This window comes from Solanum tuberosum, unplaced genomic scaffold (genome assembly GCF_000226075.1).
Source record: "Solanum tuberosum cultivar DM 1-3 516 R44 unplaced genomic scaffold, SolTub_3.0 scf00241, whole genome shotgun sequence".
NCBI classification, from domain to species: Eukaryota; Viridiplantae; Streptophyta; class Magnoliopsida; order Solanales; family Solanaceae; genus Solanum; species Solanum tuberosum.
Window position 1 is genome coordinate 148,858 of NW_006239165.1, and position 22,451 is coordinate 171,308.

The 22,451-nt window shown below is 31.0% G+C and overlaps 3 protein-coding genes across 4 annotated transcripts; 1 reads left to right on the forward strand and 2 right to left on the reverse strand.

The window, feature by feature from the left end:
- The first annotated feature begins 79 nt into the window (after positions 1 to 79).
- Positions 80 to 2,201, forward strand: LOC102604324 (homeobox-leucine zipper protein HAT7-like). The gene is made up of 3 exons (XM_015313287.1): positions 80 to 243; positions 676 to 1,052; positions 1,735 to 2,201. Exons 1-3 carry the CDS (start codon positions 135 to 137, stop codon positions 2,050 to 2,052), a joined length of 804 nt encoding a protein of 267 aa, XP_015168773.1. The 5' UTR covers positions 80 to 134; the 3' UTR covers positions 2,053 to 2,201.
- Positions 2,202 to 3,372: 1,171 nt separating this feature from the next.
- Positions 3,373 to 7,605, reverse strand: LOC102577553 (ubiquitin-conjugating enzyme-like protein). 2 transcript variants are annotated; one of them, XM_006357057.2, is made up of 6 exons: positions 7,447 to 7,605; positions 6,466 to 6,599; positions 6,316 to 6,341; positions 5,592 to 5,681; positions 4,595 to 4,683; positions 3,373 to 3,751 (listed from the first exon to the last, which is right to left on the reverse strand). In XM_006357057.2, the coding sequence occupies exons 2-6, from the start codon at positions 6,588 to 6,590 to the stop codon at positions 3,623 to 3,625; spliced, it is 459 nt and encodes a 152-aa protein (XP_006357119.1). In that variant the 5' UTR covers positions 6,591 to 6,599; positions 7,447 to 7,605; the 3' UTR covers positions 3,373 to 3,622.
- A 1,192-nt stretch (positions 7,606 to 8,797) lies between these two features.
- LOC102604650 (probable WRKY transcription factor 72) lies at positions 8,798 to 11,242 on the reverse strand. Its single transcript, XM_006357136.2, has 3 exons — positions 11,145 to 11,242; positions 10,011 to 10,550; positions 8,798 to 9,689 (listed from the first exon to the last, which is right to left on the reverse strand). The coding sequence occupies exons 1-3, from the start codon at positions 11,217 to 11,219 to the stop codon at positions 8,973 to 8,975; spliced, it is 1,332 nt and encodes a 443-aa protein (XP_006357198.1). The 5' UTR covers positions 11,220 to 11,242; the 3' UTR covers positions 8,798 to 8,972.
- Positions 11,243 to 22,451: the final 11,209 nt, after the last annotated feature.

The window sequence follows — 22,451 nt, forward strand, 5'->3', positions numbered from 1 at the left end:
ACAACCCCCCCCCCCTCCCCCAAACCCAACCAACAAAAGAAAAGAACAAGACATAAGATATATATATATATAGTTGTTGATGACTTTAATTTGGTTTACTTTGTGTATAAGATTATCCTTGTAGATATTATAACATGCTTTTTAGTAGTACAGGTACTATGGGTTTTGTTCCTGGAGCACCTGAAGACAATGAACTTCCTCCTTCCTTCCCTAGTGTTTATCCTCCTCATCAAGAATTTCAAGGTTCTATATTTCTCCCACTATTATCTTTAAGTATTTCATTTTACGTGTGATATTAGTGACGAATTCAAAATTTAGAATCAATGAATTTTGCTCTTTTATATATGCGTTATTTAATTACATATTTATGTATAGTCAAGGTTAAATTTAGAGAATTCTAATCATTTTACGTGTGATATTAGGGCATCGCACGTCACACTTTTGAAATTATTAGATCATAATTATTTTATTTTTTGGAATTTTAGTCCAAGCTAGGTATATATATAAGCGGATTCAGAATTTATACTTTGATGTATTCAACCTTAATTTTTTAAAACATTGAACCCATAACACTTTTAAAATTACGAGTTGAAAATGTGTCTAGTATAGTCTAGATCCGCCACTATATGTGTGCATGAAGGACAAATTAATTTATTGTGGACGTGGCGGATACAGGAATTTCATCGATGTTAATGAGGAGAGCCATGTCATTCGACCATCAAGATTCGCGAGTAGACGATATTGACATGTCGGATGATGATGGCTCTTCACAATTGCTTGGTGAGAAGAAGAGGAGATTGAATTTGGAACAAGTGAAAGCACTTGAAAGAAGTTTTGAAATTGGTAACAAACTTGAACCTGAGAGGAAAATGCAATTGGCTAGAGCTTTAGGGTTGAAACCAAGACAGATTGCAATTTGGTTCCAGAACAGAAGGGCAAGATGTAAGACTAAACAATTGGAGAAAGATTATGAAATATTGAAGAGACAGTGTGATAAACTTAAGTCTGATAATGATGCACTCAAGACTCAAAACAAGAATCTTCACTCTGAGGTATGTATAATTTAAAGATTTCATGTTTGAATTCACAGTAAAAGTTAACTATTTTGACCTTAATTGGTAACTTTCCATATCGTGCTATTAAACTAAATACTAACCTATTTATACTTTTTGTACTGTCAGCTTATATAACTTAAACTTCTATTAAATGAATGAGGATTTAAGTTACATAATTATAACATAAAGAATGGTTACACTATTAGTGTTATTTCACCTCACATAACATAATATTTTTGTTTTATTTTTCAGATTAGTAGATATATCATGCAATCGTAAACACCTTTTATTGCATGTAATTTTATGAAATAATACTAAGAAAAATCGTTGGCAGTCCACACTCCGCAGCAATAAACTAGTATAGTTCCTGACTCCCTCGATCCATATTAAGTGAATTATTGAGAATTTTTAATAATTCAAAATAAATGAATAATTTTTTTCATATTTGACCTTATATTTAATAAAGCTTTTAATTAATCAAAATGTAATAATGGAAAGTACTCTTTCATTTACGTCATTAAATATCTTTTTTAAAACAATTCACCGACTTTTTTCTTGTGTTCAATACATAATTATTACTTCCCTTTTTCGTCCTGACTACTGTTGTGCACGATTCCCAATGTTGTTGTAAATTTTAATCATATTTTTGCATTGATTATTTGTGATGGCATACATGCAGTTGCAGATACTGAGTCTGAGGAACAGAGAATCAGGAGGAGGAGGTACACCAATTTTGTTTAATCTGAACAAAGAAAATGAAGGTTCAAATTGGAACAATGGAAGTGGTGATGAGAATAGTACAATAATAGATGTAAATCTTGGAAGAACATCATCAACAAACAGTCCACATAACAACAACAATCATGATCATGTTTTTCAAACAGCTAATTTTAAAATAGAAGAACAAACTCATGAAGAAGGATTTTGCAACATGTTCACTAATGTTGAAGATCAAACAAACTATTGGCCATTGCCAGTGCAGCAACATTTTTACTGAAACTTGTAATTCAAATTTAAAACTTTTTTTTTGTTTTGTTTTGTTTTTGGTCTTCTTGTTGATCATCTTATGGCAATTGTTTATTAATTAATTGTGTGTATAGTGAAATGCACATATGTTATCGTACCAGAATTATATTATCACCATAGTATTCCCTCTTTTTCTAATTACTTGTCAACTTTTCCTTTTTTAGTTGTCCCTAATTACTTGTCCATTTTGACAAATTAAGAAAGGACAAAATAATTTCACCTATTATACTCTTAATTAATTACTTTTAAAAAAATAGAACTTCTTGAAAATTTTAAGTTTTTTAAATTCATCCACTTCATAATTAATAGGATAAAATGGTAAATCAATCATTGTTTTTTTAATAGGTATGTCAATTCAAAAGTGGACAAGTAATTAGGGATATTATTTTAAATTTTCATTATTGAGGCATTGTTTAATTTGTTTTTGCAAGGGTGGACCACTAGCTAGGCAGGACAGATTAATAATTATAATAATATGTCTAGTAGATAAAAAAAAATTTAAAAAAAAGATTCATGTTCTGAGCAATACAAGGAGCTTGTGGTGTGGGGTCAACTTCTCTGGCTGTGGGACCACTACCTTATTATACAATTTGGAAACAGAGAAAAAAAGAAAGATTCTCTCCTTGCATTTTTTTTTAATGTTGCTTTCTTTTTCTTTACATTTATAGGCCTTTGGTTTCATTTTATGTGACGGTATTTGCTAGATCGAGTATAGTGTAAGAAATTATAGATAAAAAAAATTAGACGTATAAACTAAATATATATAAAAATCAAAATTGCCCTTATTGTCAAGAATTAAAAAAAGGAAGAGTGAGAGTTCTGCACACCCTTTATATTTAATTTTCACTCCACATAAAAATGTGAACTTTTATATCAAAGGGTTCTTTCCACATAATATAGCAAAAAAAATAAAAAATCACTACAAATCAAACAGAAAAGTGTCACATACAAGAAAACATATGGGGTATCAATTTTGTTTTTTTTTGTGAAGAAATTTATTTCTCCCTCTATTTTGTATTATGGACACTTAATTGGGCACGAAGTTTTAAGAAAAAAAGTAAGACTTATAATATTATGATCTTAAACATGCGATGATTACTAATTGACTATATTATGGTAATGGTAAAAGGCACATGTTGTACTACATGACCACTTCTACCTACTCCTGTATTTACTTGGTTCAATTTACAGCACTGCAGATGTATAAGCAATAGCAAGTGCTGTCCAGAGAGACTTCAAGTGAAACAAAATTGCAATGAGATATTTTATATCTCACAGAATTCAGTCTACGTCAGAATTAAAGGGAATATAGCTTTATAGAAATTCACACAATTGGATACAACAGATCATATGTACAGAGTCTCTCATAGTGGAGCAACAAAACATCAAGGTAAAGAAACTCAGAGCTCCTAACACAACATAAAAGGACCAAATTGTACTACATTGATTATTGATGTAGCAAAAACACTGGAAAACATCTTAGTTTGATGCAGACAACTCAACCAGGAGAATGCCATGTAATGTATTTAGCAACAGAGAAGTCAGTCTGCTGTCCAGCTTTGCTCAACTATTTCACGCACCTTCCTGTTGTAGTCGCGCTTGTTCTCGCTAAATAGGCGTGCTGCTTCTGAATTAGCTGGCGAATTGGGGTTTGGATCACTGAGTAAAGACTGCACGAGGAAAATCCACATATCAAGGACTTACCAGTACAAAAAGCTACTGGCTCACTAAATAGTAATATGTCAAATAAAATGAACAAAGGGAAAATAACGTAGCAATTAAGTAAATACGTGGAACTATTGAGAGTATTTCTTACATAAGAATAGAACATTGCTTATAACAAATAAGGTTAGAGAAATGAAGAAAGACTTGATTTTGTGAACTAGATTATCAAAACTACATGCGCTTGTTCAAAAATAAAATTCTTAGTCTACTAATAATCTCAACAGAAAACTAAAAACTTATTGATCGGCATCGAAAATAGTGTCACTTGGGGATACATCTATGATACCTCAAAGGCAACAAACAAGGACCAGTCTACTTTAGAGCATTTCTAAAGATGCTTTTTTTTTAAAAAATTGACAAAGGAAACCTGTAGCCACTACCCTTTGGGTGTGCATAGGGTAAAACCCCCGCTCCTAATGCAATAGCTCGCAAACCACACTAACCCACACTAGGCAAACCCGGTACGACGAGCTCGACCCAGAATGCAAACCCGTTGCTTTCGCTGGCAAGGGATTCGATTAATCCATCAGGTACCTGTTGCGTTCTTAAATGATCTGAAATAATAGAGGCATAAGGTTCTGTATACTCCCCCCGGCCTCCCCAGGGGACAAGTCTAAACAGAGAATTGGAAAAGGAAAGGGAACTCGTTCAAATATGTGTTCATTAGCAGCAGATAACACCAGCCTACTGACCAATGAAAACATTATGTCCTCAATAGTGTGATGGACTCTAATAATACCTGGCACCAGAAAGGAGGCATGAAGTAGCAATTAGAACATCTTATATACCTGTATTGAAGTAAGTATAGCAGCTACATCATATATAGGACTCCACTGATTTTGCAAGATGTCCAAACAAATACTTCCATCAGCATAAACTGAGCAACAATAAGCAAAGGCAAAAGAGATCAGCAAAACTATAATTTGCATGCAATACGAAAAAACATAAGACAAGCTAATATGCAATACCTGAAAAAAAATTAAGGCAAAAACACAGATTGGAGTTGGAGATGTTAGGTTAGCTGAATATGCCAAAACAGTAGGAAACTAGAAACAATTGGAGTCAAAATGATTACATATATTTGTGAAAAGTGCAAGTAGCACATAGAGGATAAACAAGAGAAAGTCGCTTGAGATGGTTTTGTTATGTCTGCCTCCAAATGTGCACCTCAGGCATGAAACCATGATGGTCGATATTTAAAGGGGATGAGATAAACCTAAACGTACATGGAAGTTTTTTCGAAAAACTAATAATCTTTTGGAATTTATGCGAACTTGGCAAAAAATAGAGTACAATGGAAGAAAAGATCTTTATAAGCAATACCAACTGGTTGCGATAAAGACTTAATTTTGTTAGTCCAATATTTGTGGGGAGTTTTTTTGATCTTGTTGAATGATTTGTACATCAATAGAAATGAGAGAGAACTTATAAGACGGGTCTAAATGGAACAAAATGGATAGTAAAGATTTATATAGCATATCCCAACTAGCTTGCAATTGAGGCTAAATTACGTTGTTTTTGCAAATGGCCAGACAATGCTGCAATGATTAACACTAACCAACCTTGCCCTCCCATACATAACACAATAATAGTAAACATACACAAACACGCACATATATGTGTATACAAAAGAGAGCATAAATAGATTTTATCCTTTCATAAGAAGTTGCATAGTGAATGGTTTTACCCACTCAGCCACTCGTAAGGATTACAGCTCTGCTAAGAAGAAAGAGGAGAAGAGATAGAAGGAGGGGAGAGGGGGGTAATTTCATTTGAGCTACTTACTATTTGGATGGAACATTCTGGAGACAAAGTGTACTTTTGGCGGCTTGTTAGGATAATCCTCTGAAAATTGAAGTGTCATCTTAAACGTACCTGCAAGTAAAAATTTATAACAGAACAGTCAATGTTGAGTGGAGATATCTGAGAATTGTAAAAGCAATTGTCCAAACAAATTAGCCAAAATTTTGATGCTTTACTTTCTTTGGAGAATTTTAATGGAAGATGAAAAGGTAATGATGACAAAGATCAACATAAAACTAGAAAGTTACTAAAGAAACAGTGAGTGATAAGAGGGCCACTTGCTCTAACCACCTGCATAAGGCTATAAAGAATATTTAATACAGCAGAAGGCACTGGTCATGAACCAGCCATCAATCCTAGAAACCTTCTTTGCTGGGAGGATAGAACAAGAAAATTCCAGAATTAAAGGCACAAGGCAACATATACTAAGATTCATGAATTACAATTTCGCAACTCACAGTCGACCATATCCACACAGTATTTGTTTATAGCTGCACTAAATATGCAGCTAACATTCCGATATGCCAGTTAAAGGGCACTTTACTTTTTCATAAATCACTGAGATTTACCAAAACACAAGCAGGAAACAGCAATTGCCAAGGCATAGCTAAGTCACAGGAAGCATAACTATGGCAGAATGATACTCAACAAGAATGCTTCAATTCATATCATAACCAAAGGTAGTCACTTAGCAATGTTGCCTCACCTCCATCCCAGGCAGTATCATCAGGACTGCATTTCAAGGAAAAAAAAGAAAATCTGTAAGTACAAAGATACAGCAGTTTGGGAAGGGATCAATCACCAAAGTCCAAATCATTATGGAACCATGATTTTCATTCAATTCCAGATGTCATACCCGAATATAACAGCATTCCATAACATTATATTGCTGTCATGAGGTGCACCGCTGATGCCAGCAGGAGGATCCTGCTGTAACCGCTTGAAATCCCTCATCAATCTCTTCTTCGCCGCTGTCGACATCCTCACCACCTAACTAACAAATGCAATTCAGGAACACAGGAAACTCAATAAAGATCTTTACTCTCCAAGAGCAAAAAGACAGCTAAGAAACATAGAACAATTTCTCCTTTGTGGCCAATAGGCGGATATGGACTTTATATAAGTACATACTCTCTCAGTCTCAATTTGTTTATAGATCCTTTGACAAAAATGTACCTTTCCAAAATTTGGAACATATTTAGTTTTAACTCCCATTTGTCACTGAAATTACTTGTTGAATGCCCCATATATATAAAATGAACTGTCCGCTACAAGGGTTTTGTTTGGCACAGGGAGCTTTTAATGCTTCGTGCGTATTTAGATGAGGTTTGGATTAGTTAGTTTGTGTCAAACAAACAACCTTTCTTTCCTAAACTTGGTTTAGTTAAACTATATTAAACAAATCAGAAAGCAGGGAAAGTCCATACATAATGAACATTTAGTAAATACATATACATCTATAATTTTTTTCTAATTTTTCAACTATATAGTTCGAGTAAACACAACGAGAACGCCTTGCAAGCTGCCAATCTGCTACAAAGCTATATAGGCCTACATATAAGGCAATCAAATGCTAGAAAATTAACAACAACAACAACATACTCAGTGAAATCTGACAAGTAGGGACTGGAGAGTGTGCACAGACATTATTTCTAAAATCACAAAGAATATTTCAATGCAACAACAACTACTAATCAATCCAAGCAATAACTAACAGTATCGCATAAACACAAATTAAGAGTCAATTTCACTAGGGTTGATCTGGAAAAAACGCACAGCACATAAACCAATCACGTGAATCGATGCAGAAAAGCATAAGTGAGGTAGATTGATTTACCTGAGAGCAATAATTTCAGATGGAAAATGGAGAGGATTTGTATATGAGCTTCGATAATCGACCGTCTCTGATGGGCTTCCCCTGTGCAGTTAAAAGAGTGAAGGATTTGGAGTTTGCGTGATGTATAAGCTGCCAAAGCGGTGTGTGCTGTTTCACACTACACCATATACCTTTCAATCTACGGAGTTTAGCTTAGTTTTGGATTTACTAATTTTTCTAAACTAATAATTTATGTATATTTAGTAAAAAAATAAAATAGCATAAAAATAAAATTTAAATTAAAGCTATTGAGGGGCACGGTAGTTTCATCCCTTACAAGATTTTATTCCGTGGAAAGTATTAGATGTAATAGTCACTTTTCAGATCTAACGTGAAATTTATGAAGTTAGAGTTGAAGATAGAGTTATGTTTGATTATACGTTCTACAATAGAGAGAAATGGGTGTTTTATTTGAAATTATCAAGATGGAGTTGAAAAACAAGTTATTTTTAGAATTTAACTTCAAGTTGAATTTGAAATTTTCATGGTTAAACACTCATTTTTAAATAAAATGAAAAGTTATTCCGTAAAAATGAATACTTTTCATGATCGAATGGATCCTAAAACTACTAATTTGTCAAGGAATAATGTTACATCTTAGACGAATTTCATATCAAAATGAGAGAGAAAAATATAGTAATTGCATAACTTGAGAAAAGGAAATTAAGTCGGTCGGAGAAGAATTTTTTTCTAGATAACAATCTTTGCAAAGAAACAACCTAAAAAAGAATCTCTAACTCGACCTAAAAATTATTTTAAAAAGAATGAATTATGAGATCTCTTTTGCCTTCAATTATTACCCAAATGTTAGTACCAAAAATAGTACTTTTCACAAGCATTATTTGATAGTAATGACTCTGAAGAAAAACTAGCTAAAAGCATAAGCTAACATGTTTTGCTTGGCTAAAATAAAGTTTTTTCTGAAAAATATATATGGAAAGTTATATACCGTTCGACCAACTAGTTTTTATTGAAATATCATAATATATACACTATTAGTATATATGTAGTGTAAATATACATAACCTCATAACCTTTACGATTTATACATATTTTATAAACTAGTTGGTCGAAATGTTTAGGATCTAATTAACCCTAAATAAATATATTGTACCAAATTTAAGCCACGAGTGAAAAAGGCACATTCAATCACCAACTACATATGTAACTTCTTTTGTAACCTCAAAGGGGCAAAAACCAATCTAACAAGGCCAAATAACATCATTTATATAATTTGAATAATACGACGATACGAAGTAGCTAAGTCGAATCAGAATATTATGCTGAAGCAGAAACAATAGGATCGCAAGAAGAAAAAGGCAAGGTCTAATATTAAGTAAAACGTCATTTTGCTTTAAGAAAAAAAATGGTCAAAGAGTTTACATTTGTGTATATGTATCAAGCTATAACAAATGACCAAGAAAAAAAAAGTCTAATTAAAATATGTGTACTACAACTAAACTGAATTTGCTCATCCAATTTCCAATTCAAGTTTTGGTGGCACCAACCATTGATGAAATAGCAGCAGCTAGCACTGATTGAAAGCTAGGATCTGATGTAATTGCCTTTGTCAATGTTTCAGTTAGTGCCTGTTGAGAAGAATCCTCCTTCAATTTATTACTACTGGTGTCAAATTGTTTTTGGGATGATCCAATGTTTATGAGGTTATTGTGATATGGTAATGTACTAGTAGAATCATAATTTAGACCCCCATTCCCCAAAATTTTGGTCATTGTGGTCGACTCAGGCGAGGAAAAGCTTAAGCTGTTAGAGAGAAATCCTGAACCGGATTGGAAATTGGAAGGGAAATTGAAACTAGTGAATGATGAAGTAGTTGGGAATGTGGTGAAGTCTAATGTGATGGTGGGAAAAGGATTTGAAGATGAATTGGATAAATAGAGAGGTGTAGTTTTCGAAATATTAGGCAAATTTGGGAAATTTTTTGAACTTGTTGATGAACCCGAAAGAAGCATAGAGGCTGCAGCAGAAGTTGTAGAGGCCATAGCTGTGGCTTCAATAGGAAGTGAATGATTATGTGTTCCTTCATATGTTGTGATCAATATAGACATGTCTTCGAGACATCGTTGGACTTGTTTCCTCACGGGGCATAATGGAGCCACTGAGCAACGATAATATGATCGTGGACACGGGTTACCTCTAGATATCTTTTGTCCATATTTCCTCCATTGACAACCATCATTTATCTGTCATCAACAAGGTAGTAATCATAAGTTGAAAGGGGAAAAAAGGGAAAATATTATGAATTTGTATCATTGGAAGTTAGAAATCAAGGTGAATAAGGTTGGAATTGATCTACTCAACTAACTGTGTTTTAAAAAACTTGAATTCTTTTATAGTAGACTTGCAACTAAACTAAAACTCGGACATGAATCGAGAAATTTATACTTTAAATCAAAATATAGACTTCTTATCACACATGAAAAAGGAAAGGTAACAGTAAGAATTGAACTCACACCTATTATGTGACAGACAATACGTAATGTTAGTTGAATTTTTGTACTTACTGTTGGGTAATCGCATTTTGTCCGAACTGAAACTCGAGCTCTCTTGACATTAGGCTGAGAAACTTCATCATCACCAGCATCCTTTTTGACACTTTCATCATCACATCTTTTCACTGTCTTGACAACTTCACTAGTTGGGCCTGGGGTTGGATCATTACTGGGCTTTATAAGATCTGGCTCAGATATTCTAGTGCTATAGTCCAGCCCAAGTTTGAGCCCATCATTGGACTGACCATCACAAGAAGGATAGTCCTCTATTGTCTTGTCATAACTTCTTTTCTTATCAACTTTTTTGGACTCGCTTGGACTCGGACTTCGCCCGAGTCTAAGCGAGACAAGTTCAGATTCTTCTTCATCTGCAATGTTTTCATGAGTACATGTTGGGCTGCCACTCTTCTTGAGATCTGGTTGACAAATATTGAAAAAGCGAGTTTGGAGAGACGTGTAATCTTTTTCTATTTGTTGAAGCAACAACTTTAATCTTGCGTTCTCTAGTTTGATTTCGTTCACTTCTGCTATGGCTGACTTGAATTCATCATCCTACATACACAATTTTACAATTCAGTCAAACATCATTTTCCGAGTGAAATAACGACTTTCAATTACTAAAATTTTGAGTGAATCATTAAAATTATTTTGAAGTGTCTTTTGAGTGAAATAACGATTTTCAATCACAATTTTTCACGTGAGATTCATGTCTAAACGTAATTAATTGTCTTATTTCTCATATATATATTTTGAAAAACTCTTTTTTTCCCAACTTAATCAAAACATTTCAGAGAAATTAAATAACTAAGCCAAATCTTGTACAACTATGATAATAAATGGAAGCCATTATATACTTTTGAGTTCAATTGATTAAGAAGGGTAATATATATTGTGTATAACATTAAAAAAAAACGTTGTAAATAAAATCATAGTTGACTTGGAACAAATCTGGAAACTAATCAAAAACAACATAGAGGTTGACTTTCAAAGGCGGAAACTAAAAATTTGGATACCTTTCTATCAGAATCAATTTTATTCATAGGGATCAAATCCGATACTTCATACATAAAAAAAAAAAAAAAATTATACGTCCACCTAGTCACATATATAAAAGGAAGAAAAAGGACAATAGAGATTGTGAATTACCTTTAAAGCTTTTTTGATATCTTCTTCTTCATGATTATTAGCTCTTGAGATGGAATTATCCAATTTTTTCTCCATTTGCTTATAAATTGGAAGTTTTTTTTGTTTGTTTGGTCTTTTTTAAGGGTCTTTGAAGGTATCTTATAGTAGTAATTGTTTCACAAAGGAGCCTTTTGTCTTCAAACTAATACTATTATTAAATTCACTTAAATTAAATGTAAGTCTCCTCCAATCGGTAATTCTTACACACAAACGTTTTATTAAAAACAAAAAACAAAATTGAAGCTAGTGACCGCCAATCATATTCTATTTTGTATTCATTATTCTATACACACTCTGTTGATGACCTGACTATTAGAAGAAAAAATGTATAAAAAAAGAACAGTTGAAGTTCAAATTCAACGTTAATGACAGATGAGTTTTGAAGACTTAATGATAAAACAACGTATATTTTGGCTGTCTCTGATCGATCTTCATGTATATATTTTTTGAAAATATTGTACCCCTTAACTTTTTTTAATCGTTCTATCCGCATTGGAGTGCGACTAATTCAAATTTGTACTTCGTAAGGCTCATTCGGAAGAACATTTCCTACTAAGAATTTTTTCATACCTACAACTCAAAATCGAAATCTTTAAATAAAACAAATATATTGTCTGTTGCACCACATTTTTTACGATGCCACTTCGTTAGGGGTGGGCGTTCGGTATTCGGTTTGGGTTTTTCAAATTTCGGGTGGTTAAAAGTAGATACCAAATACCAAAATTTTAAATTTCGGTTTGGTAATACGTTAAACAGTAAATTAAACTTCGATTTGATACGGTATTCGGTAATACTGTATTGAAGTTATAACTGATTGTATTACAAAGTTAAATACTATTTCTACAATCATTTCTTTCTTTTTTATGTGAAGGCACAATATAATAGAAGATCAACAAGCAAGAAGACATCAAGAAAAGTAAATTGATACAGCTAAAAGACATATGTATTTGAATTGTTCATGCTTGTTCTTTAACTTTCTCTTTTAGACTTGTACTCATGAGTAATGAATATGTTGATATATGACCTTCATTAAGTAAATAATTTGGTATTCGGGAAATACCGAATACTAAATGGTACTAATGTCTCATACCAAACCCAAACTCAAATATCACAATTTTAAGATTGTACTCCCAAATACCATATCAAATATTGAATTATCAAATTTTTTGATTCAATTCAATAATTTGATTTTCGTATTTTATGCTTAGCCCTACACTTTATTATTTTAGTAGTGATAACTTTGAAGCTTCGTACGAAATGAAAGGTCACATGGCAAAAGGGTCAACGAAATCATACTTAGGAACTTAATTTGCCATGGCCGGTGACCAGACAGATTCGTAGGGTCCAAAGGAGAGGTAAATATTTTAGTTTTAACCGTTTGATATTCGAAATTATTGATCAGATAAATTTAATTCGTGCTTATAGGATATTATATAAGGTAAAATTCGAACTCAACATATATATGAATCAGAATGTGACATGTAAGTCATTACTTAACAATGATAATGGACAACTAATAGGTCTTATTGTAAGGATATAATTTGTGGATCTTTTCCCTTGAAACGGTTATAAATAGGGCATTACTTGCTTCATAAGTCTTTACAATTTTAGTGTTTCTAAATTTTCTTTTCTGATAATATTGCTAGTCAACTACATTAGAGCTCAGAGCAATTCAATCTTACTTCTTTATTCATGTTGTTCAATTATTTGTTTATCGCGTATAAAGTTATTACAAATGATTAATCTATAATTATAATTTCATTACTTGTTCAATTTAACTCATGTGTTCGTAAACTATATTTCTAAATTTAACTATACCATTTTAAGGGTAAATAAGTAAAATATTTTTTACCATTGAAAATTCTTCATTTACACCTATTGAACGCACCCATCTTGCTTTGAGATGATGAATTATAATTACATACTTTATATTTACATCAAATTAATTAATTTATGGCATTCATATCTTATATGTTTATTTCCTAATTATAAATAATTATTATATAATACTACCCCAATTTATCAATTAAACTATGCATAATTAATGCAACTTGATGTATAAACAATAAATGTAAGAAGATATTTTCCCCATAATCCCACCACCCCTCTACATATTATAAAGCGTTAAAACGCTTTCACATATTGACCACCCCCTTTAATTTATTAAACATATAATTGCATCTATCTTGAATGCCAATAATAACTTTTATTCTTTTTTTATAACTTTGGAAACCTACAATTAAGAGTTATTTTTCGTGAATGCTGACTAAGTGCAAATCGTGATCATTGTAAACTTCTTTTAAAACAAAATAGGTTCTACCTTCGATCCATTACTTGTCATATTTTGCTTTTACACATTTCTTAAAAAAATATTAACTAAAATAATAGTAATTTGACTAAATTATCTTTATTTATTATTTAATCTCAATTTTATACTATTCTCCTCTTCACCACATTAATCTATCTCCATATTTATTAAGGATAGAAATAAAAATTAAAAATTAATTTTATCTTTTAACTTTTAAAAACGATAACTATATATTTTGAACGAATTACTTTAACAAGTATGATAACCGAAATGGACCGAAGAGAAAGCAACCTACAACGAAGGCGCAAGAAAATAGCTACTTTTTCTCTTTTTATAAAATGTGTTGTTATATTTAGATAAAGATTTAGCTCATGTATCCATATTTAATTTAATTTGACGGTAAATTGAAAATTTAAAATGTGAATTCAACATTATATTGAATTAGTTTAAAAGAGATTATGACGTTTTCTTTTTTAAAAAAAAAAAGATTCTTGACTCTCATTACATCTGTCCCTCAAAAATATTTTCTTTAATGTATTATGACGTTGAATTATTTCGAGGGTTGATCTATTCATGTTCTATAATTAATTTTTTAAATGTCATATTAATTTTCAATAACAGAAAATGACTGCCAATTTGAAAAAGTAATTGCAACACAGCCCTTTAAATAAGACTCGTTGACCTAAGATCTAATTGTACAAAATATTACCCAGAGCCATAGATAAACATTTATAAAATGTTGTAGTACTAGTAACTTACTCAAAACCAAGAGAGCTATATCTTTTGCTCGTGAGGTGTTCAATCGATAGTTCGATACATACGTTTTAGGCTCAAATTATCTGGATTTACGAATGTGAAAATCCAATATTAAGAGAGCTTTTTCTATCAAAGACAAATTCATTCTCAAGACTCAAATTCGAGATCTCTAACTAAGGATGAAAAATTGTTTACCAGAGAGGTATTTGAACAATGCCTTACACATAAGGTGCATGCAATCACCTAGTGCCCTAGATAAAAACATTTATAAAATGTTGTAGTAGCTAGTAGAAACTAAAAATAATACAGCCTATTTTTCTCGTTCGCGGTGTTTGATACATGTTTTAGACTTTATTTCTCTTTTTCGGTGTTTGATACATGTTTTAGGCCCAAATTAAATAATGCGGATCAATGCATCAGAAAGCTAGTCCTATATTGCAAGAGGTTTTCCTATGAAAGATGATTTTATTCTCAAAACTCAAATTCGAGGTCTCTAATATCTAAGAATGGAGAAGTACGTTACCTACAAAATTCGAGGTCTCTAATATCAAATTCAAGTGTTGAAAAAGTTCCTATATAGGGACTTGGGGGTGCTTTTCCTACAAAAGCTACGCTAGCGCATGACTCAAACTCGACATCTCTATCTAAAAATAAAAAAATACTCACCATCACACCAAAATCTTTAAAGATAAGAGGGAGAAGTCTTTAATTTGAATTATTATACATGAGGTGCACCTGGTTTTCATTTTTCTTTTTCTTTTTCAACGTCCCAACTTGGTCATCAATAAGCTGCTGTCAAAGTGTCAACTATAATATTTTTTTTAAAATTGAACATGGCATGACATCAATATATTAATTAAGATATTTCATTATTTTAATACACCTCAATTAGAGTGATTCTTCAATTTTCTTGAACTCCTAATTAGCCTACCGTTGAAACAAGAGACATCTATGATTCGTCATAATCCATCTAGCTTGTCAATCTCTTGAAGACTGAGTACTGCTATATTTAATATTTTATGTTAGTAATTAATATTAATAATTTTAACTTAAACTTATGTACATGGGAAGTATAACCTATTTCTTTTTTTAGTATTATCAATTAAATTTGACTTGTTATAATAAGTTTCATATATTATGAACAAATAATTTAATTAGTTTTATCTAATCAACAATGTAAAGTTCTTTTATACTACTATTAATTTATAGGCCGTTAAACCATAGGGCATCTAGGGGTACTTTGATTTTCTTTACTATAGCTACTCCTTTTTTTTTAATTTTTTGCTCAGTGTCCGATACTCGCATTGAAGCCTCGATTAAATTTGGATCGCGTATTGCAGGGCCATTCGAGGGTGGTGCTCCGATCCCAATAGGATTTTCTTCATACCCATGACTCAAACCTGAGACCTCTGATTAAGAGTGAAACAGTCTTCCTACTATAGCAACTGTATTATGTTCTAAGCAATGATATTTTGCCAACTCAATTTGAATATTGCTGAAAATTTTGTGTTTTTTTTTAAATGAATGATTATAATATTGTTCTTAAAAAATACAAAACACTTAAATTGATATAGATGGCCTATTATTTATCGCAAGTATAAGACTTAATTATTTTTAATAGTTTTAAAAAATTATTATACACAAATTCTTATCATGCAAGAAATATAATTCGGTAGTCGTATTAATTAAGAAAATAATTACAAGTGCACAAAGTGCACTAATTACTGCAAAATCCAAACTTGCATGTCGCAATATTTTAGTGTATTATGTAAAAAAACATTAAAAAGGAAAACTCGTTTACGGATTTTAATGGGGACGTTAGCTTATTTTGTATAGCACACAAAAAAAGAATGTTATATTTTTCAATTAAAAAATAATCTAACCTATTATTTGTGTTCACTAGGTCTATTTATTTTATTATTTTAAAACTTATTTAGGATTCGGGCTTTATGAGTTTGTAGATTTAAATGGGGAGAAAATGTGTCATGTAGGCATTATATAGTAATATTAAGGTAGAACATGAAAATTTAACGCAGTAGGGTGTATAACAATTTAAAATAAACTCTATACAATGTTTAATAATTTTACTAGATAAATTAACATAGGCGAGTGTCATTTTAAGAATATATCAACTCAAGAAAACATAAAGAATTACATTTTTTCTGTCGATATTGTTCTATAATCTTCATTAAATACAACCAAAAAACACAATAATTTACTTATTTATCTACATCCTTTAAGAGTTCAAATTAAAAACATTGTTCAATATGATAGGTTTACATGTATACCAATTTGAACTCCAACCAAGTACAAAAAAATTAGCTAAAGAAATAACAAGAATTAACTACATGTCATCATAATTAATAATTAATAAGAAGGAAGAAAGAAACCCCAAAACTTAATACATATTATTAATATTAATAATTATTAAATATATGATGCATCTAATCAAACAAATTAAAACCTTAGACCTTTTTCACTCAAAATTCAAATCTTAAAACTCTTATTTCGTTTTCTAGCATAAGTTGTGAAGCACACATAGACTAATTAAATTATTTTTACACCAACGTTTGGCAAACCACTCCAAAATTTAAATGCTATAATAGTATAGTGACGATATCCACAAATTAAGACAAAAAATATTGATTTTGGTAAATTAAAGGTGGTGATTGATCTCACTTAATAAATCCAAGTTTTGTTGGTGCTATCAGTTGGTAACAAGTACATTAGTATTATTAAAAAGTGGTCAATGTGTGGCAACTAATTAATTTTAAGATAAAAATATCTGTGTATTGATGGTCTTTCCATAAAATTAGACATTTTATGTATATATTTTTTTAAATTAATAAAATATTATCTATTTATATTATGCTATAAGAAGGCTAAATAAGACATTTGATTAAATATTGAGTTGTATTTTATATTCATGTTTTATAAATTTTAAATTCGTCTCTTATCAAATGAATGCAATTTAAAAAAAAAGTTGATGCGTGACAATTCTAATTAAATTAGAGACGGTGTTACTATTCACACCTAGAAAATTTCTAATCTCTCATCACATTTGTCAAACTTCAATTGAATGGTAAAGGATGTTTGGTTCAATAAATTAGGAGTAGTTAATATACGTTGGTCACATCCAACTTATAATATTTCAAGCTTTAAATATTTTTAATTTAATAACAATTTTTACTTTTTATAGTCTGTATTAGGGATGAAAAAAATCTAATCGAAAACTATCAATCGAGTTAAATCAAGAAAAAAGTTTGACTAGTGATTTTGTTTGAATTGGTTTGGTATTGAAATTTTTTTTGACTATACTTGAGTTGGTTTAATTTTAACTTTAAAAAGTCAATCTGAGACCAAACCAACCCGACAATATATATATAATATATACGTTCATGAATCAAGAAAGGGGAAACAATCCTGCGAGAATCCGATTGAAGATACGTTTTAATATAATCATCTAATTAGTGCATACATTAAGGCCAAGTTGAATTTTTCAAATGAATTTGGGTCAATGATTTAGATTAGACATTAAGTAGAGGACCTGGACAGAAAATTAAAAAAATAGTATTTCAACTGAAGATGATTACTTAAGCATCTAATTAGAAATTAAGAGGAGTTGACTGTAGGAAAATGAAATTTTAGAAAAATTAAAAAGAAGAAAAGCAAATAAGACTGATTATGAGCTTTGACCTGAAGCCATGACATTTCATGGAACCAACCCTCACTATTTTTTTTATTGTTTTTATTGGAAGCAATATTATGGTAATAAATTCAGATTATTTAAAATAATTGGGACATTAATTATTAACATGTGTAAGTGTGATTGAGTGGAAGATTATATCAGTTGAAGAAGGAGGACATAACTTTAATGTTACAAAGTTTCCCCTTATAAATACTTTCTTAACCAAATTTAGATGACGATACGATAGGAGATGATTTTCATATTTTTAAAGGAAATTTCACAAATAGCCACCGAAAATTACTACTTAATTAGGCTCCATAGTTATAGTTTGCTAATTATGATTCGTAGCTATATGTTAGAGGGAGGAGAGAGGAGAGAGGCTAGCAAGGTTAGGAGAGGGAGGAGAGAGGTGAGCGAGAAAAGGCAGAGAGTGGAGAGTGTGAATTGTATTTGTATATCTGTAGAATTGTATATGTATATCTATCAATAATTGTATATATGTAACTGATATACATGTTATTTATATATTTGGTGAGGGAGATTGGGAGAGGGAGGAGAGAGGCGAGCAAGAGAGGTGAATTATATTTATATATTTGTCATATAATTGTATATGTATATGTTATCTCCTGTATTCAGATTAGCAAACCAGAAATAATAAAAGATGAAAAGAAAAACACAAAGAACTATCCGAGTCCACAGAACTCACTGTGTGTCCTTAAGAAATTTAATCCCCTCAAGTATCCGAGGTTGCAGATTAATTCCTCCCAAGATAAAACGGATTAACCATTAAAGAAGTAGTGGTACCTCAAACTTCGATAATTTCAACGAACTCAAAATGACAGCAACAAATCACACACACAAACACGATCGATTGATTTGTTTTGTAAGAAATGTATGCAAAAGAAGGGAAGAATTCGATGCAGAAAATGAGAGAAAACCTCTCTATTTATAGCCAACAAAGGGTAAAGGTCACAACCTTTTGGAAAGAAGACAATCTTTCAGAAAGAAGACAACCTTTCAGAAAGGTCACAACACTTTGGAAAAGGCATAACCTTTCAAACGGTCACAACCCTTTAGAAAGGACACAACCTTTCATAAAGTTCACAACCCTTCGGCATAGTCACAACTCTTAAGGCGAGTCACAACCCTTCATTTCCTGTTCACACCTTTAAAACCCAACAATAAATATTATATCAAAGGTATAAATTAATCGTTTCATATTTTTTGAATATAAAAGAATTTTTAGTTCAAATTCAATTAAATAGATCAAAATTCATATTTGAATTCATCTTATTATTCACACTGAACCAATTTCTAACAAATAAAATATACTATTACATGAAGGAAAGAAAAGTACTTTAAAAATAATGAAAAACAAAGTTGATCATTTTGTATAATTTACACACAATACATATGTGGAACATCGTAGATTGAAGATAGAGAACTATTTTTAAAATTTTATACTTTAAATTTGTTTTTCTTCATTTATACTTAAAAAGATACTTAATAACATAACGTTTATAATGTGAAACTAGTAATACTAAAAAAGAACGAAATTCAACCGATAATAATATAAATAGCTCAAATAGATCGTGAGAAGTGTAAAAATTATTTGATAAAATAGGGAAATTATAATGTCTAAAACGTAAAAATGAGCATATGTAAATTATGCTAAATTTAAATTGAAGTAAAAATATGTTGTACTGTAGTTTTGTAGTGTAGATTTAGTACTTAATACTCTTCTTCAATGTCCGCTATTTAACTTGAAATAAGAAACGTTTAGGAGCCTCTTTGGCTCCTTAACTTATGTCTTAACAATTATGTGAGAAAGACTTTAAGAAGAATTAAAAAAAACACTATTTCAAATATGAAATAAAAAGGATAATCTTGAACAAGAGTTTCATGAAATAAAAAAATTATGGATTTATATAGACAAAAATGAAGGAATCTTTAAAGAAAATATAAATAGTTCTTTGTGCAATAGTATTTTTAAACTTTTGTTAGTAATCTGTATTATTACACACAAAGTAAAGTTTGGTAGATTTCCAAGAGACTGCTCATCCACCAAGGGTAAATACATATCCACTCGTGGATTTTACTTCATTTGACCTGGTGATTCAATTTGCATCACTATATTCTTCCAATACTGTTGAATATTAGTTATAATGCAAAGCAATAGTTTTTTAAGTATGTTTTAAATACTCCAAAACTCTTTTCATTGTCATCCAATGAGTTTGATTGAGATTACTCGTGAACCGACTTAGTTCATTAATAGCATATGGAATATATGATCGCGTACACTTCATGATATTCATCATACTTCTCAATACTCTAGCACAATCCAATTGTGAGTCACTTTTGCCTTCATTCTTTTGAAGTACGTACAAATCTCACATTTATTGGAGTCTTGACAATATTGAAATCCAAATGCTTGAACTTGTCAAGTACATTTTCAATCACATCAGTAACTTCAATGTCTTTCATATCGAAGTTACTTTCTAGCATATGCTTAGTAGCATTTTTGTTAGAAATATCTCTTTTGACGATCACAATGTCATCAACATAAAAACAAATAATGACCTTGTAATTTGGAGTGTCTTTAATGAAAAACATTTATCACATTCATTAATCTTGAATTCATTTGCCAACATAGTTTGGTCAAACTTCGCATGTCATTATTTGGGCGCTTGTTTTTATTACACAGAGTGACTTAACAAGTTTACATACTTTCTTTTCTTTACCAGAACCACAAAGCCCTTGGGTTGTTCTATGTAAATTTCTTCCTCCAATTTTTCATCTAAAATAAAAATGTTTTCACATCCATTTTGACGAATTTGAAGGCCATATTTCGCAACTAGCGGAATTAACATCTAAATTGATGTAATCCTAGTTAGTGCTATTATCTGTCAAACAAGGCTTTCTTATTGTCTAAAGCCTATGACAACAAGTCTGTCTTTGTATTTGTCAATAGTTTCATCAACTTTCTTTTCCTTTTGTAGATCCACTTTGAATCCAAAAGTTTATTTCCTCTAGGAAGATCAACTAACTCTCAAGTATGGTTGCTCAAGATTGAATCTATCTTACTATTGACAAACTTTTCTCAAAGAGAATGAGTCCTCAAAGGACATAACTTTTAGAATATATGAGACTCATTTTCAGGAAGAAATGTTACAAAATCAAACTCGTAGGAAGTAATTTGTCCATTGACATTTACTACGCCTCCGAATCTCTTTATTAAGTACATTCTCCTTTGGACGTTCTTTCCAAGGTCGTTTAGACCCTTCACTTGACTATCCGATAGTTCGGACTTATGAACCATAAATCGACATGCTTTACTATTTGTAGCATATCCAATAAACATACAATCCAAAGTCTTAGGTCCTATTTTGACCGGTTTGGGAATAGTTCCCTCATTTCCATTTCTCATATGAAATAGACTGTATTGGAAATTGTTTGATCACTATCTTTCAAGAGTTATTGCTTGTATAAACTTTAAGAGTCGACAAACAATTTTCTATTAGGATACAACAAAGACTGAACAAACACAACTTTCGATTGCTTCCTTTCTTAACAAACAAACATTTATTTTTTATTATTTGTTACTCCCTTTACTAACAAACAAAACTTTTTGTTTCTCTCTTTCTGAACAGACAAATATTTTTGTTGTTCTCTTTTGCTATAATGATAGCACCCCAACAAATTTTGTGTTAAACCTGAACTTATAAATAGAACATTCAACATTTCCTTCAAAGTTCGGTTTTTTCCTGTCAACAATTTCATTAGATTGAGGTGAAAATGTGCAGTAATTTGATGGATGATTCCATTTTCCAAATATATTTCTGCAAAAGAAGATTCATATTCTCCACATCTACCACTTCTAATCATGACAATCTTTTTATCCAACTGATTTTCAACTTCAGTTTTATATTGCCAATATGTTTCTATTGCTTCATCCTTACCATTCAGCAAATAAACATAACAATAACTAGTGCAATTGTCAATAAAATTTATGAAACACTTTTTCCCACCACGAGATGGTGTTGACTTCATATCACAAATGTCAGTGTAAATCAATTCTAAGGTATTAAAATTCCTTTCAACAACACATACTTGACATTTTGATTTATTGCACTAAAAGTTAGGCAAAACTTCTAAGTTGATCAGTTTTTGCAAGGTTTTGTAATTGACATGTCCCAATCATTTATGTCACAAACAATTTGATTCAAGCAAGTAAGAACAAACAGAAATACTAAGTTTGAAAAAACCTACTGTGAGGTAACATTTTCCCACAAATATTTTGTTCTTTACTTTTTATAACTTTCTCGACATTGTTTTAGAGTCAACACCTTGCCATATGTCCTTTTCAGAAGGACCTTTCCATAACATTCAGTTTGTTATAAAATTACCCATGACCATAGTCTCATCGGTCCAATAAGGGCAATATGACCCAAATGTTTGTTTTACAACACAAACATAACATATCACTTTTCACCAATGTTCATGTCTATAAAAAAAA